Raw genomic sequence first — 17,361 nt, forward strand, 5'->3', positions numbered from 1 at the left:
ATGCAGTATTGCTCGGTTATGAGAACCGTCAGAAATGCACGAGATTTGGTACTGATAAGCAGGGAGTGGTTTTATGAAATCCTGATTGCCACCTTTTACAAAATGTTAAAATCAATTAATTAAGAAGCTTAAAAAATATAACTTTTCTCGAAAGAAAATTTTAAGGTGTGCCACCTGCTAATAAATTCAAAATATGTAGATTAAATTAACTAGTTAAATTAAATGATAGATGCCTAAGAAAGCTTTGTTTACAAAATATTTTTGAAGAGGGTTGCCTACTCCTCAAAAATATAAAATCAATTTAATCAGTAAGTTAATTGAAACCTTCTAATACGTGTAGGTATTAATCTAAAAGGGTTTCGCAAGGCTTTATTTCTTTATTTTTATTTTTGAATAGGGTTGCCACCTGTCGAGCAAATCATAATCGAATTATTTTACAGGTTGAATCAGATATTTTACTGTGAGTAACAAACGATATATATATAGGTTTGAAAGGTTTTATTTGGAAAATATTTTAAAGAGAGTTGCCATCTGTGTAGTAATTTAAAACGAATTTCTATGGAAAGTTATATTAAATATATTGATATGGGTGTCAAACGAAAGAGGTTTAAGTAAACCTTATTTCTAAAATAATTTTTTTTGTGAGTTGCCAGCTGTTCTATAGGTTAAAACCAATTTTGTCAATAAGTTAATTAAAAGGTTTTATTTATTTATATGTTTATAGGTGTTAATTAGTTTTTTGTTTATATTTATAAACAGAGTTGGCATCTTTTAAAAAATCAATCATAGTCGATTTAATTTACAGTTAATATGGGTATCAAATGATTATGATTTGATTAAATGAGGGGTTTAATGAAAATAGTTTCCACCAGGTTAAAAACTTAAGTTAAATTTAATGAGAGATTTAATGAAGCATTGCAATACGGGTGTCACAAATAAATGGTAAAGAACGTTTTTATCGAAAATATTTTTGAATAGGCTTGCCACGTGTTTTAAACACAAAATTAAACTTCGTTTACTAGTTGTTTAAATTGTTTCATAGTGATATCTAACAGTTTTGCACAAAATGATTTTAGAAGCATTTTAAAAAGAGTTGCCACATTTTCAAAATTTATGTAAATCAACTTTTTGGCATTTACATATAAATTATATTTATACAAATAAAGCTACTAGTTTAGTTAAAATTAGCACAGGGATTAATCATGGTCTGAGATATAATTGGTATCAGAAAGGGGAAATATCGATTCTCAATTAAGATAACCTCTTCTGTAAGAGCAACAGAATAACTGCTTGTGGTGCAGGTGTAACATTTGATAGTCTGCTTATAACCGAGAAATACTGTAAATATAAATATTCATATGCACTCGAATTGGCACACATACATACATACATAATAACCATAACCTCAAATAAAGGCATGCTCGTACCTTTACTCATATTTGCCTACTACCTCTATATACCTTTTGCATATTTACACTAACAAATAACGCGCATTTTGTTTGAATGGCCTGACGGTAGTTGAAGAAAATTCTCCAACGCACCGAGTAGGCACACGAGCACCTAGCATGTTTTATTTGCACTTACACCCTTTTTTGTTTGCCTATCAAGCCGGTCAAAGTTCGTAAATGAATAATTGGCCCAACACTAGTCTGTTAGTTGGCTGACTTGCTGGCTAGCTGACCAGCTGTGGCACCAACATAAACCACTTGATAGCATAAACCAGCCGAACGTTAGCGCACGTGTAAGCCTCGTTTTCCTACTCTTCTACTGTAACTGTACTTACATATACACTATTTTTTCGTGCTTGTATTTTTTTTTTACTAAAAACTGCGCGATTGTTTTTTCGCCCTCTTTGTGCTCTCATGTTACTTTGTGTCGTTCTAGCTGCATATTTTTTCATGACTTTTTTTCATTAGCGTGGCTTTTGACTTAATTTTTTATATAAAATTTATTTATTTTTTTCGTAGCCTCTGCGCCTGTTATGGAGAAACCACCGCAAAATGTGACCGCATTGGATGGCAAGGACGCGACTATTTGGTGCCGGGCAGTTGGGGCGCCAAATCCGAACATCACATGGATTTACAACGGTAAGTTGAACTGAGAATGCGAGTCTATGTGCATACATACATACATTCATATATGTATGTGTATATTAATATGTATGAGTGTTGATGAAAACTGCACTTGTGCGCGCATACATACACATACATAAGCATAACGTAGCACTTAAGTTAATAACTGGAAAAAGTACTGTACATACATACATACATATCTATGTACGTAGATATGTGGGTGCATGTTGTTTTAGCACAACACATGTTTGTTTATCTGAACATTTTATGTTATTTCGTCTATTCAAGTGAAGTGTCGAAAGTTTTTGGACTTTTTTGGTTGGCATTAGAAGTACAACACTCAGACATTCATTAGACGAGAATTTTTTCATCTTTACATGAATGAATGAGCAAAGCTTTTTTATTTTTGGCTGTATAGGTATTTATGCAATCACTATACTGTGCTGGAGTGGAATGAAGTATTTATAAAACAAAATTTCATGCGCTAAAGGTTTGGCAAAAGCGCATGTAAAAAGCGTGCATAATTTCAGAAACCAAACTATAGATAAAGAAATTATTCCAGAAAACTATGTGTAAAAAGTAATTTCTCTAACCGCAATCATTTCTGTTTGACATTATTTTCTATAACATTTCAACCAGAGCTGGGCACTTTATGATTACGATTACATTTTGATTACTTAGGATTACGATTATTGTTATTAAATAAATATTTTTATGCAGACCCTTCTTCAAGTGATTTTGTTGATCACTTTTAAAAATCAAAACTGTACACCAAAAAGGAGTTGCGGTTTTTTCACAGGCGTTATAAAAATGTTAAGTTTTACGTGAGCTGTTCTGATTTGAAAATTTCTTAACATTTTTATATACACCTTCTAAGCTTAGACTCTTCTATCATCTAAAGTAATGGTGCATTTACATGGTATGAATCTGTTCATAAGCCGTATGAATTTTCCTATAAAAGAAGCACCAACTCTATAAAGAATTGAATGAAAGCCATATATATTTAACATTTTTGACTTATATAATTGGCAAGTATTTTTTTTGTAAACAACAAACAAAAAAATTTCATTTTGTGCTAACTTCGAAACTAGAAGCTTATTTTATTTTTAATGTGCTTTAAAAAGGACCTACTGCCAATAAAGCCTTGCGGTTTGCTATTTTTTTCAAATGTGTAATGCTTCCATTCAAACATCTTTGTGGATAAACAGTTTTTTGTTCAGAAATTGCTTGTTTACGTTTTTTGTCTTTCATATTAAAAACGTTTGGCATAAGTTGAAATCATAGGGATGCCGTTTTTCTTTCGTTTCTCAATGCATTTTATAATTGAAAAGGCACCAAAATATGTATGCAATACTTTTACACATCGTCATTTAAAGTACAAAACCGCGCATCAAGAAAATGCAAAACCTTGTATGTGAGGTTGCCTAAATTTTATAGGAGAGAGTAAAATTTGTCATAATTCAAAACGGTTCCCTCTTTTAAACTTAATTATCTCTTCTTATGTCTAAGTATCGAAATTTTAGTATAAATGATTAAGGGCTTGATGATAGGAGCTTCCGGTGCGCAAATATCTCTTTTTGGCACAAATGTCAGTTACGAGGTTTTGCAGAACCACGATACACGATTTTTTACTTTAAACGACGATATACAGATTGGCGCTTACACAATATGTTAGTGTTTGGCCTAGCTTCTCCTCCCATATGGGGCGTGCACCTTGATTTTGTCACACAAAGAGGAAGGGCAGTTTTACGCAGACTCCGAGCGGCAATTGTATTTTTATGAGAAGCTGTTTTCATGACAGAATACACTTGGAGGTTTACTATTACCAATAGAGGAGCGACAGCGAACAGCGGAGTGTATATATCGATGGCTGAGTGGAAGATCGACCTATCTCGGCAGCCAGTTCGAAAACGCGCTATCTCAGAAAACTTTTCAAAAACGCCCTACTTCAGAATTTTATTGTAAAATACTCTATCTCAGAATTTGGTTGAATAACGCCCTATTTCATAATCTGGTTCAAAAACGTCCTATCTCAAACGAAAATACATCGAAAATAAGCTGAGATAGGGCGTTTTTGAATCGGCAGCTAAGATAGGGTGGTTTCAATCAAATTCTGAAGTAGGGCATTCTTGAAAAGTTTTCTGAGATAGGGCGTTGTTGAAAATTTTTCTGAGATAGGGCGTTTTCCAGCTGATTGCTGATAGGTCGATCTTCCACTCAGCCATCGATATGTAATATAAAAAATAATGAGAGGTACTATAAGAAAATGTGCCCAAAATTCAGGAGCAAATGAAAATATGCTCATTGAAAATAACTCACATGCATAAATTAAATAATATAACTTAAGCGACAGCGCTAAACAAAAGGAAGAGTTAGAAAAAAATAGCAATGCGGTTTGAAGGAAACATAAGACCACAAAATGTTTGTTTGTGGCAAACATTTTCGTGGGATGTTTTTTCTTTAATTTCGAATTGAAAATACATTACGATCATATTGTACCGAAATAAGTGTGGTATCCCTGCATTTTGTAAAAGCCAGAAAGAAGCATCAACTGTATGAAAAAATTAAAGGGAGAAGTATACATACCTTCTATAATTTTGACTTACATGTATATTTGGCAAGTATTTTTGTAAACAACAAAAAATACACATTTTCATTTCTTTGCAAGCTTGGAAAATATAGGCTTGTCTTTACTTAAATATAATAATAATATATGATATAAAGCTCATTAAAATGTTGTGTAATGTCTTGTTATCATAGTGCTTTGTATTTTCATTGTCCACCATAAGTGAATTGTTTCTATTGAAAAAGATCTAGTACAAAGATTTTTTATTGTTTTGAAATTGTTTGTTTATTGTTTTTAATTTTTAAAATTCCTACATTTGACATGTATGTGAATGGCGGAGTTGCCACTTTCCTCCTTTTCGGTGGGTTTTATATTAAAAAAGGCGTCAAAATGGGAAAAAAACTCCTTGGTATCTCTGCATCTGTTAAACTTTTTATGGGAAGATATATGAAAATCCAACTTGCTATAATTTCATATGCTTAACAGTATCACAACAGTATGTTTACAGTATCTCCCCATAATTTTTCATATGAAAAAATCTATTATATGCATCCCACTCGATATCATTGAATTCCTCATAAGAACATGTAGTCCCTCTATTTTAACGTATCAACAGTTCATATGGCTTCATACCATGTAAATGCACCATAAGTTTCTGAAAAAATATTTTTTAAAAATTATTTAATTTCCAGTTAACGTTAAGCTTAATACTTTTCGAAAATATTTAGACAGAAGTCTTTGAATATAATAAATGGTATAATTCCGATGAAAAACCAATACTAATATTCTTTTGTACCGAAAGCGATGCACCCTAATGTACATGTGTTGTTGTATATGTATTAAACGCTATCTATTAGTAAAGGATATAAATTAAATTCAGCAAATAAGGTGACTCATAGAACGCCGAAGCGGAGTCCGCAGGGTGCACAATTAGGACTCCCTGTACGGTGCGCTTACGCTCCTAGGAAGGCTCCGAAAAGGAGCATAGGAGTTCCTTCTCCATATATATGAAAATAGTGTGCCTTTATTACTTCTTAAATGAGTGATTTAGGAGTTCTAGACATTTCCCTCAGATAATCCTCCCAGACTCCCTTACGGACTCCGCTATTCGCCTATGATTTTGTGAAAAGGACTCCTCAAATTATCCGAAGGTATAAAAGGAAAAATCATGAAATAAGTAAAAAAATATTTTTAAGACGTTCCTGTGAAGTGTGGAACCACTCGCTATATTGAATTCTTTGCCAGAACCAGATAATTTTTTATTAAATTCGTCTGAAAAGATCTAAAGTTGCAAAAGGTGATTTTTTATGCGTTTTTGCTTACCTCCAAGTGCATTCGAAACTGCCATAACGTCAAAAGCCTTTTTTCCGACCCCCTTCTTGACTAAAAATTTCATTTTCAACCTTCAGACCAGATACAAAGAAAATAAAAACAAGATAACAAAAAAATACTTTGACTCTTTTTTTATTCCATATTTGGAGCGCTCCGGAAACGCTCATTCGAGGTGTTACTATATGAATCCTTTTTCACTCCATATTTGGGGCGCTTCCCATTTGGCTAGCTGGGAAGCCCCTTAATTAAAGGACAAAATTGAAAAAAAAATGTTTATAGCCTCATTCCTTACATAACCAAGGTACTTGTGTATAAAAAAATGTACTCTGTCTACCTTTCCTGCGTAGCATACATAAATTAATTGCTTAAATGCCGACATACATATTTATCACTTAGGTATTCGTCAATTGTACTCACAAGAGACTCGCCGGAAGTTTTGATTTATTTGGTGGCCCATGGAGACTAGTCTGGATCTACTCTTTTTAGGAGCAGCTCGAGTGATGATCTACAGTGCATTACTCATACGCCCAGTCAACAGAGCTGGCTCGTAATGATTCCTTTAGGAATTAAATTACTCCCAATTACAAATTACAAGAAATTATAATTAGGAATCAACTCCTTCAGTCCACAGCAAAGGAATCGATAACTTTCTCAATTCCTTGAAGTAATTTCAAATGTAATTGTTTTTTTTTTTATTCCATTACAAGGAATTTCATATTGTAATTGGAATAAATTACGTGCTAGTAATGTAATTTCTTTTCCAATTCCTTTGAAAGGAATTGAAAATGTAATTGTTTTTTTTTCAATTCCATTACCTGGAATTGCAAGAGTACTTTAGTTTTTTCAATTACTCAAAGGAATTGAAAAAGTAATCGAGAAACTGAAAGTTCATTCACGAATGTACGATGTGGAATTTTTGTTGTGGTCAAAGATTAAAATCGCACATTAAAAGCACACATTGGACATCTTCTATGTGTATCTATATATATAAAAGTGTTGTGTTCGTATGTCACGGTCGTCAAAACTCGCTTCTCATAAGCTGAAAAACAGCTTCTCATAAGAATACAATCGCCATTCGGAGTCGGCGTAAAACTGTAGGTCCCTCCGCTTTGTGTGACAACATCAAGCCGCACGCCACAAGTCGGAGGAGAAGCTCGACCAAACACTAACATATGTGTAAGCGCCAATCTATTATTATTATTATTATAAATGATATATTATAATATAGATATTAAATTAAAAAGGTTTAAGAAAGATAACTTCTGGAAATAGTTTTGAGTAAAATTTCCACCTCTTTGAAAATTTAAACTCGGTTATTTTCATAAAATAAATGAAATACTGCATTTTGGGAATCAAACTAAAGAGTTTTGAGAAGGCTTACTGTCGAAAATATGTTGGACTAGGGTTGCCACCTGTGTGAAAATTTAACTCAACTTAATTGATCTAGGTATCAAATTAAAGAGGTTTAAAAAAGAAGACTTTCAAAAATAATAAAATAAAAAAAATAAAATAAAAATAAATATGGCAACCCTCACCTATTTGAATATTTTAACTCAGTTAAATTGATAAATAAAGAATATTTTAAATCTTTTTAAGTATCTTTAGTTAAGATTTGCATTAAGAAATATTTAATTTTCTCCATGAGAAGAGAATTATATAAAGAAATTTTGAAAAATTTCCGATACAATTACAATATAAAATACAAATGACCCGTTTTAATAAACCTTCCCGGTTTTTCTGCCTTCAGTAGATTAAACCCTACCCTTTACTGCAACAACAGCGCTCAAGCTCTTCAAAAACCACGGCATCAACCACCCTAATTGCCTGTGCAGCTGCAACCTTTGCGGACGTTTGTACAAGGCACTTACAACCTTTCAGTGTAAATGTACAATATATTTAAAATTTTTGTTGGTCACTTGGGAAAAATATTTTAAATCATGATATTTTAATTTTTTTTTTAATGTTAAAGTTTGAATTTTTTTCATTCGCAATGCAAACTTAAAATGAAAATAACTTGACTAAATGAACTTATCTAAAAAAAACGGTATACAGATCCGTAACATACTACTTAAAAATAATTTTACGTGTCTCGGCGTTTTTTGTGTAATTTTAGCGTCGTTACAGTGTTATCATCAAAATTTAGCCATATCAATGCAATTTGTTTATAAAACTCTTAGGAGGTAGGATCTCTAGTCCGACAGGTCTCGTAATTCAAGCGGACTCTATCCTCATTTGTAACGCAGGATACCAGTAAGAGTACTTCAAAGGCCCCAGAAGGCACGCCATTTTGTGTAGAATTAAGGGTACCATAATATACACAATTGAGTCAGAGCATTTTTATAGATACGCAGGGATTAGTTCAAGAGAACAGCAGTGCCCAAGGCAGCAACAGTCCGGGCGGATTACGCCTGCTTCGACAAATATGGGTCTCATCTGCCGCGAAGCGCGTTCGCGGTAGGATCTGGAAAATTTAACCGTTACCCTATAAACTGAACAGCTACAGTTTAAGTTATTCAGTTTTCTTAAAGTCCAATTAGTAATACTACTGAGGTATAACTTATTTATTCAAGGCAGTTAGCAACCAAGAAATTTAACACAGCTATTGCAATTCAACAGTAAAATTTTTTTTTATAAATTTTTCGATTACTTTTTAAATTACTTTGAGGAATGGAATTCGAAAAAATCAATTACATTTTCAATTCCTTTCAAAGGAATTGAAAAAAAAATTACATTACTAGCACGTAATTTATTTCAATTACAATATGAAATTCCTTGTAATGGAATTAAAGAAAAAAACCATTCCATTTGAAATTACTTCAAGGAATTGAAAAAGTAATCGATTCCTTTGCTGTGAACTGAAGGAATTTAATCCTAATTACAATTACTGAGGAATGTAATTGTAGTTGTAATGTAATTGCATTTACCCAGCTCTGCCAGTCAACAAAGACAATTAAAATTCACAGCATTCAAGCTTACAATATTGCTCATACGACATGGGCTACCAACAAGTATTATTCAAATTCGGTATTATGAACGATAACGTGTGATACAAAGAAACTAAAATATAAATGGAAAGATTGTAATTGTTATAGGTTTATGAATTAATATTTGCTTATTTGACATAGGAATTGCCTTAGAGGGAAAATGTTGTTGTCCTGAATATCAAGCCATTATTGCGGCGCGCCGGTCTGCAGGCAAAATGAAAACGATTGCGTCTTATAAGTATGTACTTAGTTCACTTATAAATGCTGCGTATACTGTAAAAAAGTGACACAAGTCCGAGAAAAACATAAAACACAAACCCGAACACATAAAACAGGAGGATGAAAATCTTGAAAAGCCAGACATTCATTTTATCAAAAGCAGCCAGAAAAATTTTAGTTGCTTTTTTGACATTTATAATTTTAAGCAATAAGGGCCGAAAATCGAAGGACCCTACGAAATTTCGAAAAATACAGAAAAATTTTAATAAAACTGGAAAAGTCCCGAAAAAATTCTTAACTCTCCCGAAAAAGATCCAAAAAACTTTTAAATTCTTAAAAAAGTTCCAAATAATCCCAACACATGCTCTAAAGGTCCCGAAAAAGTCTCGAAGTGTTACAAAAAATTTCCAAAAAAAATCCAGAAATTGCGGAAAATAATCCTAAAAGTTCCCGATAAATTCTTAACCGTCCGGAAGAACCCCCAAGGAACTTTTAAAATTAAAAAAAAAAAACGAAAAAGTCCCAAAATAATCACAACAAAAGCTCGGAAAGTCTCAAAAATATTGCGGAAAACTGTCGAAACTTTGTAAATCCTCCAAGGTTTGTGTTTTTTAACCATACCTCTTCTGAGATTCATTCTTAATTTTTGTATTAATTTCATAGCCCGTTTATGATGTTTAACCATACGTACTACTGTGCTAGTTTCCAAAATTCATCAACAGAGCAGGCGGAGGTAAAAACTTAGTCAAGTACGCTGAAACAAGTGGTGCTGACGTTTTTCTGGGTTCTGAATTTGGAGTTATTTGATCGATTTCATTCATTTGTTTCTTATTTTCAATCGATTCAATTTCAAAAAATTCTGTAAAGCAATGCCTTTTTGTGGTCTGATAGCCAATATACTTATTTGCATTTTAAATATCTCGAAAATCTTAGCTAACCCAGAAACATGATTTGACAGAAACAAATTTTGCTAAATCTGGAAACATGAGGGACGTGTAATTAAATGTTGCATAATGTTAGGCGCACTTGCTATTCTTTTTGAGATTTTTGGCGTTCACTCGACAGCTAATGCATGAAATAGAATGCACTTTTCACTGATGCTAGTGGTCTAACTGAACTTAAAATATAGAAAGTTAAGAAATTAGAGAGTTGCCACCTATTTGAAGATTGCAGTTTAAGTAAATTGATAAGATAAAACAAATATTGCAATAGTCAAAAAGAAAGAAGTTTAGAAAGATTTACAGCTGCAAATATTTTTGTGCAAGGTTGCCACCTGTTTGAAAATTTTAGTTTAATTTAATTGTTAAGATATATTAAATATTGCAATATGGGTAGCAAACTAAAGAGGCTAATAAATTTTACTGCCGAAAATTCTTTTGAGGGGGTTGCCATCTGTTTGAAAAATTTTATTCATTTCAATTGATAAAATACATGAGATATTACAATACGGGTATTAAAATAAAGATGTTTAGGAAAGTTTACCGTCGAAAATTGAAGACTTCAGTTATAAGATTATACGTAAATTAAATTTCCAGGAGAAAACCGACACATCACATCTTTCTAAATAACTCCGAAAATACATACATAAGCTAACACCCAAATTTATAAAAAATAAATAATGCTTTATAAATCGAAAATTTTTTGGAAAATCGCTCTTCAAAAAGGTCTTCAAAGCTACTTAGTTATATTATTTTTTATTAATGAAGCCATAAGAGTCTTGGGAGGGAGTAACAACACAACAATATTTTTAAGGCGCAGTGAAGCACGGCGGGTACTTGTTAGTTCTTAATAATATTTGAGCGGATTCGTAAAACTGTTCTCAAAATAATCTATCAAGTTGCAAAATAAATAACAGAAACTTCCATAACGCACAAACAATTGTTATTTTATTGTTAATTTTTAGATTCGAATATCCGAATATCCGAATATCTATACACAATTCGGATATCCGTAATTCCACACTCTTTTCGGATATTCGAATTATTTTACATATTCAGATATTCGAATATTCGGTTTATCCGCATAGTAAAAAAAAACTTCCAGCCCTGCTATATATATACTTTGAGTACATAATTTAAAATTAACTCGTAAGACTGCTAATCCACAAAAATTCCTAAAGTTATTTAAGCTTTAAAAAAACATGTTGATGTACATATATCCACATGCACTACTGACACATTTACGATTGCATTTTCAACGTTATATAAATTATAGCGCGTAAAATCATTAATTTTATCTTTTGGCATTTGCGAAACAATTATGAAAATTTAGCCGCAATTATAAACGCCTACCGCCAAAATTTATTTTAAATACTTAATAACAAAATTAGCCAATAAAAAGTTATTAAAATTTGCACGCTTCACAATTTTATGTCTACTAATACTAATGAAATGTTTGTTTTTGTTTTCCATTTCTAATTTCGTGTGGTGCCTCATGCGACTAACCATCAACCAACCAACCAACCAACCAACCAACAACCAAATGACCATTTAAAACCAACGCAATCAACAACACCAATATTGCCGCTAACAACAACAACATTTGCTACTACTACTACCACCACAACCAAAACCGAACCGAACCAAAACCGAACCGTAAATGTGGCAATGTGTATTTGAAAATGCTAAATGTGCTACTAAAATCCTTTTCACCGCAAAACCGCCGCATTAATTTCACGTACACCAAAACAAAACAAAAACCCCAATCAAAACCGCAAAAACACCAACAATTGGCGGCTGCACAACAAACTACCATTTATTGCTATGCTACCTGCTGGCGGTCCGTCTGGCCTGCCTGGCTATCTGCGTTGCTTGCGCGCTTTTATGCTTATCATGTTTTGCCAAAATGCTAACAACTACAATAACAACATTTATAATGAATGATACGCTCACGCACAAAACAAAAACCAACGTCATATCCTGACACCCATCTCTGCGTATATACATCGTCGGCTGTCCAACAATTTCATCCGTACTTTGAATATTTAATGTTTCCGTGAAATTTTGATTATAATGACGGCTGCTCTTCGCCCGCCTCCATTGAATACCGTTTAATTGGTTTTTTTTTCTGGCTACGCGCATGCATCTGCTTGGCTGGCGGAAATGCCTGCGCCATTTTGATGAATGCTAACAACAACAACAATGCCTATGTATCAACTGCATATTCCCTCTGACGGAAATGCATAATTTGTTTTGTGTGTGCCACCACCAAACAAACATTCATCGTGCGCATCATTATTTTACCGCAATTCTGCATATGACTCACATTGCTACATTTGTATGTATGTATGATGTTCATCAATCACAGAAACACAACTTGTTGAAATATCCAGTCGTATGCAAATTCTGGAATCTGGAGACTTATTAATGTCGAATGTACGTGAAACGGATGCTGGCCTGTATACATGCGTGCGTTCAAATGAGGCGGGCACGGTTAATGGCGAGGCATATCTAAGCGTTTTGGGTAAGTATGGTGAAAATGGCAATTCAGCGCGCTAACCGCCATGCAATTCACTTGCTTGTTGGCTTGTACATTTGTACTGTAATGGATTTTGTATTTGTATTTTGTGTTATATTAGTTTGGCGGTATAAACCAATAGCCTGCATTTATGTTCCTGTTGTCCTGTTGTTGTCTCCTGTTCCTGTTGCATGCCTAACAGTCTCCATGGCTGCTTGTTGCGCTCTCTTATGCCGTATTTCCACTAGACCTTGAAATTACAAAAAATGTGTGCCATTTAAAAATTTAAATGCATAAAAGAGCTTAATGAGCATTTTTATAATAGTAGCAACACAGGTTTTTTTATTGTCGAAGTTTGCCATACAAATTTTTGTCATTTAAGGCCGGTTGGAAACCCGGCATTAATTTTAAGTTAAAAAGTGACCCTAACAGTTATACATATGTAATTTTTGCAATGGCATTAATTACTTTCAATTTTTGTTCTTCGATCACATTTGATCGATATTTTATGGTTATGTTTACGATCAAGGATAATCGATTAAAAAATAACAATTATTCCTCAATGTTTTTATTCAGTGAAAGGGAAATGGTCCACAGCGTTTTCCTGCATTTTTTGTACAATAATTGTTTGAAAACTTCCTAAGTGCTGGTTTTCACGCAAAACTATTGAAGTACATTATCAGAGACCATGTCAAGCATGCACTCAGTGGCGGATTAGGGGGGGTGGTTTTTCGGGTTCTCTTGCGTTTCTGATTGCAATTGCTTACTCAAAGGCAAAACGATGGAGTGCCCTGACAACGTAGAAATAGCAGCCAGCACTTCAAAAGTTGCGAAAATTTCTGGCTGAAGTTCAATGTACTTTGATACTGCTTCGTGGCATTGAGCTCATCTAGTTTAATTTTGCACCTAAATGGCAAGAGGAAAATCCAATTGTATGTACGGTTGGGCTCCGTAGAATTCACCAAAAATCGCTGGAGCTCCATCATATCCTTGGAGATAAAGGTACGAGAATCTATACCCACTTCCGCAAGATACTTCTTGATAGTTCTTGATAACTCTCGTGAAATCAAATAGGTGATAAAATTAAGAATCCAAAACCCCTCATAATAAAATCCTAGATCCGCCACTGGATACACTATATAATACAAGTAATTTTTAAGCAAAAAATAAAACCGACCACCTCTGCGGTATCAATCATTCGAGCTAGTTGGTTAATTAATCCAAGATATTGCTTAACAACATACACTACGACCTGCAGATTCTAATGAGAGTGCCCTACCCAATACGTCCAAGGCACCTTAATTAATCCGTAAAGAGCGTTGTTAGGCGAATTTTTTAGAAGAAAGTGTCGGACACTCACAAGACCATATTCCGAAGACTTATCGCTCACAAGGCAGGATCGGACTCCGATAACATCTATTCGGTGGATATAAACTTATAGTTTATTGTGTAATTTCTTTTTAACCGAATAATATGCTTTCTATTGAAAGGGTAGCCGATGAGCCTGGGCTGTATTTAGCTACTGATGCGATCACCAGTACTTATAACGGACGTTTTTTCCACTAACTAACTGAGTCATTAACCGCCCCGAAATATTCAACGAATATTTGAACCGCACCGAAAATCGAACCAGTTTATGTAAATGAACAATGTTCCTTTTGATGTCATTCTGTTAGAAAGAATCTGAATGTACTCTTAGCTATATAAAGAGATAACTATAAAAGTGCCCTTTAAACCCTTTTTTACGGTTTAATTTGGCTCAGGTTAAGAATGCTAATACTTTATCGTGGAACACTGCGGGCTCTCTATCCGTTTGAGTTGTAAGTTTGGAACCAGGCTCATAAGTACCTGCAACTGCTCTGCGATTTATCGGTTTGCCCAGTATTCGTGATCTTCGCGATCTAGAATTTTCACTTTCTGCCAAAGCACATCTCTTTAACTTTGTATCTTCCCAAGATTGCAAGAATGCAGAAAAACCCCCTCCTAATCCTACGCTATACAGTTGCTCGAAGAAATGCTTATCCAGAAATGCGCATTTTCTTCGCAGTGCAAACCATTCTTACTTAAGTACTTATCGGACCTACCTCTTCTTTGTCTTTAAAACGCCTGCATTAATCGTTATATGTGACTACGAATCTGACAGTCATGTGGCCAAGACGGCAGTATTGCTATTGGAAGCAATCGCTATACTTTTCATTTGTCCAGTTTAGTCCAAAGGCTAAAAGGCATACTCTGGACTTCTACACACCTTTTGAAAGCAACAAACCCTTTTCTCGCGCAATCGCCCGCTTCCTTGTTTCCTTAAATACCACTATGCTCAGGCACTCGGTAAAGGCTGACATTGTCTTAAGACATTTCAGGAATTTTCGACATTCCCAAAATCATATTGAGTTAGTTGTTGCCGACCTAAGAGCCTAAGAGCAAAAAAGTCGCGATTTAAGCGAAGGATCGAAAAATGGAGATTACACAACGCAGAAACCGTTTGGTATCCAAGCCAAACTTGACAAGGACATTCGTACGAAAACACATCATCTTCTCACCATGGCGAAAGAATCAACCACTATCAGCAAATATCCTTAGGCGTTGAAAATTTTATTTTGCCAAATCCCATAGTGTGCTTTGAAATATCTGTTTTCAAATCAATTTAAATTTGTTTACTGAACTGTTCTGTCGGTCCACATCAGACATTGATTACGAAAACTAATAACACCGAACTAATTTTAGTTTTACCCAAGGTCGATTTTTAATTTAAACGCAATCAATTTTTTATTAAAACATGTGCATATGTCTTATAATCTTGTCTTTCTGTTGCCATCAGCCAAATTCGAAATGGCATAAATCGTCTTTTAAGCCACCTGTCAGGCTGGCGGCAAATCAAATTTGCACAAACTCTATTAAACTTTCATAACTTCAAGCCAGTGGCAAATACTTTCACATGTAAACAGCTTACATTGGCATTGCAAAAGCGCAAGTAGAAACAAACATTTTACTTCCGCTCATCGCCAATGCAATCTGCTCGCATCTGCAGAGAAGTCAGAGGGCTTGCCTTCGGCTAAGCTACACAAGCGCCCACACTAAAGTGGAGCTACTTGCAACGACAGTACGTAAATACTGCATACATGGAAGCATACATATATATATGTATGGATGTATGTTAGCTGCATGCCGGAATGAACACAGCCTACTATTTACACTACTGTGCATTTTACTTATACGCAGCTACGACCAAACGACACAAACAGAAAACAAACCTAGCTGCATCGGCATAAAAACTTAGATAGCAAAAAGAGTGTAAAAATCTGGCAAAACAAAAAAGCATCGCAAAGCCGTTTATGCATAGTAGCGTGTATGCGAATGTGTAGTTGGACGCACAGGAAACAGGAAAATGCCAAGGCTTGCAATTCAATTTCCTCCCATCAGCAACGCATTTCGCATTTCCATTTAAATTCGAAAGAGTCCAAACCGTTGCAAAAACTTTTCTAATACTTTTTACCATTCTAGTTACATACACACATACATTCGTACACATAAATATCTTTCTGTTTTTCTTGTTTTTCTCATTTGCTCTTTTTCTTATTTGAACTTCCACAACGGTTGTTTGTTGCCAACCGCAATTTTATTTACTCTCTCACAGTTCGCACACAAATCATCCAGCCACCGGTTGACACCACCGTCCTATTGGGCCTCAATGCGACGCTGCAATGCAAAGTTTCCAGTGATCCAACCGTGCCGTACAATGTCGACTGGTATCGCGAAGGTCATCCGACAGCAATCAGTAACTCGCAACGTATCGGCGTACAATCGGATGGCACACTCGAGATTCAGGCGGTGCGCGCCTCTGATGTGGGCACCTACCAGTGTGTGGTGACATCGCCAGGCGGCAATGAGACGCGTTCGGCGCGTTTAAGTGTCATCGAGCTGCCATTCCCGCCGAGCAATGTGAAAGTTGTGCGCTTAGATGCACCCAACCAAAGAACCATCAACGCTTCATGGACGCCCGGCTTCGATGGCAATAGTCCAATACTTAAGTTTATTGTGCAGCGGCGTGAAGTCTCCGAACTAGGTAAGTGCATGAACATACTGCATACCAGACAGTGGGTGTATGTACATTAGGGTGGTGCAAAAAAAATAAGGTCAGAATTTTAAGCTCCCATCCCCTGGGATTGTTCTGTACCGAAAAAAGTATACCCTTATTTTTTATTTTGAAATCAAAAAATATTTAGAGGTCGCTCAAAGCGCTCAAAGTTTTCCATGGGCATATTTTATATGGGAGAAACCCCATTTTTTGTGCAAATGGTATAGATTCTTGAAAATCAATATTTTTCGATCAGAAAACTCTGTTTCTCTTTAGGAGACTTCCAATAAGAATACTAAATTGTTTATTTAACCATATTTTAATAATAACAATTTTTTTTTATAAGTCTCCCAAAAACTCCAAAACTTGCGATGGACTCATAAAAAAATCGTTATTATTAAAAGATGGTAAAATAAACAATTGGGTTTTATTATTGGACGTCTCGTGAAGAGAAATAGAGCTTTCTTATTGAAAAATATTGATTTTACAGAATTATATACCATTTCTTCAAAAAAGTGTTTTCTCCCACACAAAATACATGGCAAATTCAATGGGCTTTGAGGAAGTTCTAAATATATTTTTTTACACAAAAAAATATGGTTATGTTTTCCATTTAGAAAAATCCTCTCTTTTTGACCACCCTAATGTACATACATA

The 17,361-nt window shown here is 34.5% G+C and overlaps 1 protein-coding gene across 1 annotated transcript; it reads left to right on the forward strand.

The window, feature by feature from the left end:
- The first annotated feature begins 1,964 nt into the window (after nucleotides 1–1,964).
- Nucleotides 1,965–16,829, forward strand: LOC118753488 (protein sidekick-like). Its single transcript, XM_036488369.1, has 3 exons — nucleotides 1,965–2,087; nucleotides 12,480–12,635; nucleotides 16,264–16,829. Exons 1-3 carry the CDS (start codon nucleotides 1,982–1,984, stop codon nucleotides 16,740–16,742), a joined length of 741 nt encoding a protein of 246 aa, XP_036344262.1. The 5' UTR covers nucleotides 1,965–1,981; the 3' UTR covers nucleotides 16,743–16,829.
- The last annotated feature ends 532 nt before the right edge of the window (nucleotides 16,830–17,361 follow it).

The sequence above is a fragment of the Rhagoletis pomonella genome, unplaced genomic scaffold, assembly GCF_013731165.1.
Source record: "Rhagoletis pomonella isolate Grant_MI unplaced genomic scaffold, Rhpom_1.0 Rhpom_scaffold_02536, whole genome shotgun sequence".
NCBI classification, from domain to species: Eukaryota; Metazoa; Arthropoda; class Insecta; order Diptera; family Tephritidae; genus Rhagoletis; species Rhagoletis pomonella.

Excerpts from the sequence above, each read along its gene's own strand:
- LOC118753488 (XM_036488369.1), top strand. The coding sequence starts at position 1,982 with ATGGAGAAACCACCGCAAAATGTGACCGCATTGGATGGCAAGGACGCG. Across the intron at positions 2,088-12,479 it reads CATCACATGGATTTACAACG|AAACACAACTTGTTGAAATA; the intron begins GTAAGTTGAACT and ends CATCAATCACAG. Across the intron at positions 12,636-16,263 it reads GGCATATCTAAGCGTTTTGG|TTCGCACACAAATCATCCAG; the intron begins GTAAGTATGGTG and ends ACTCTCTCACAG.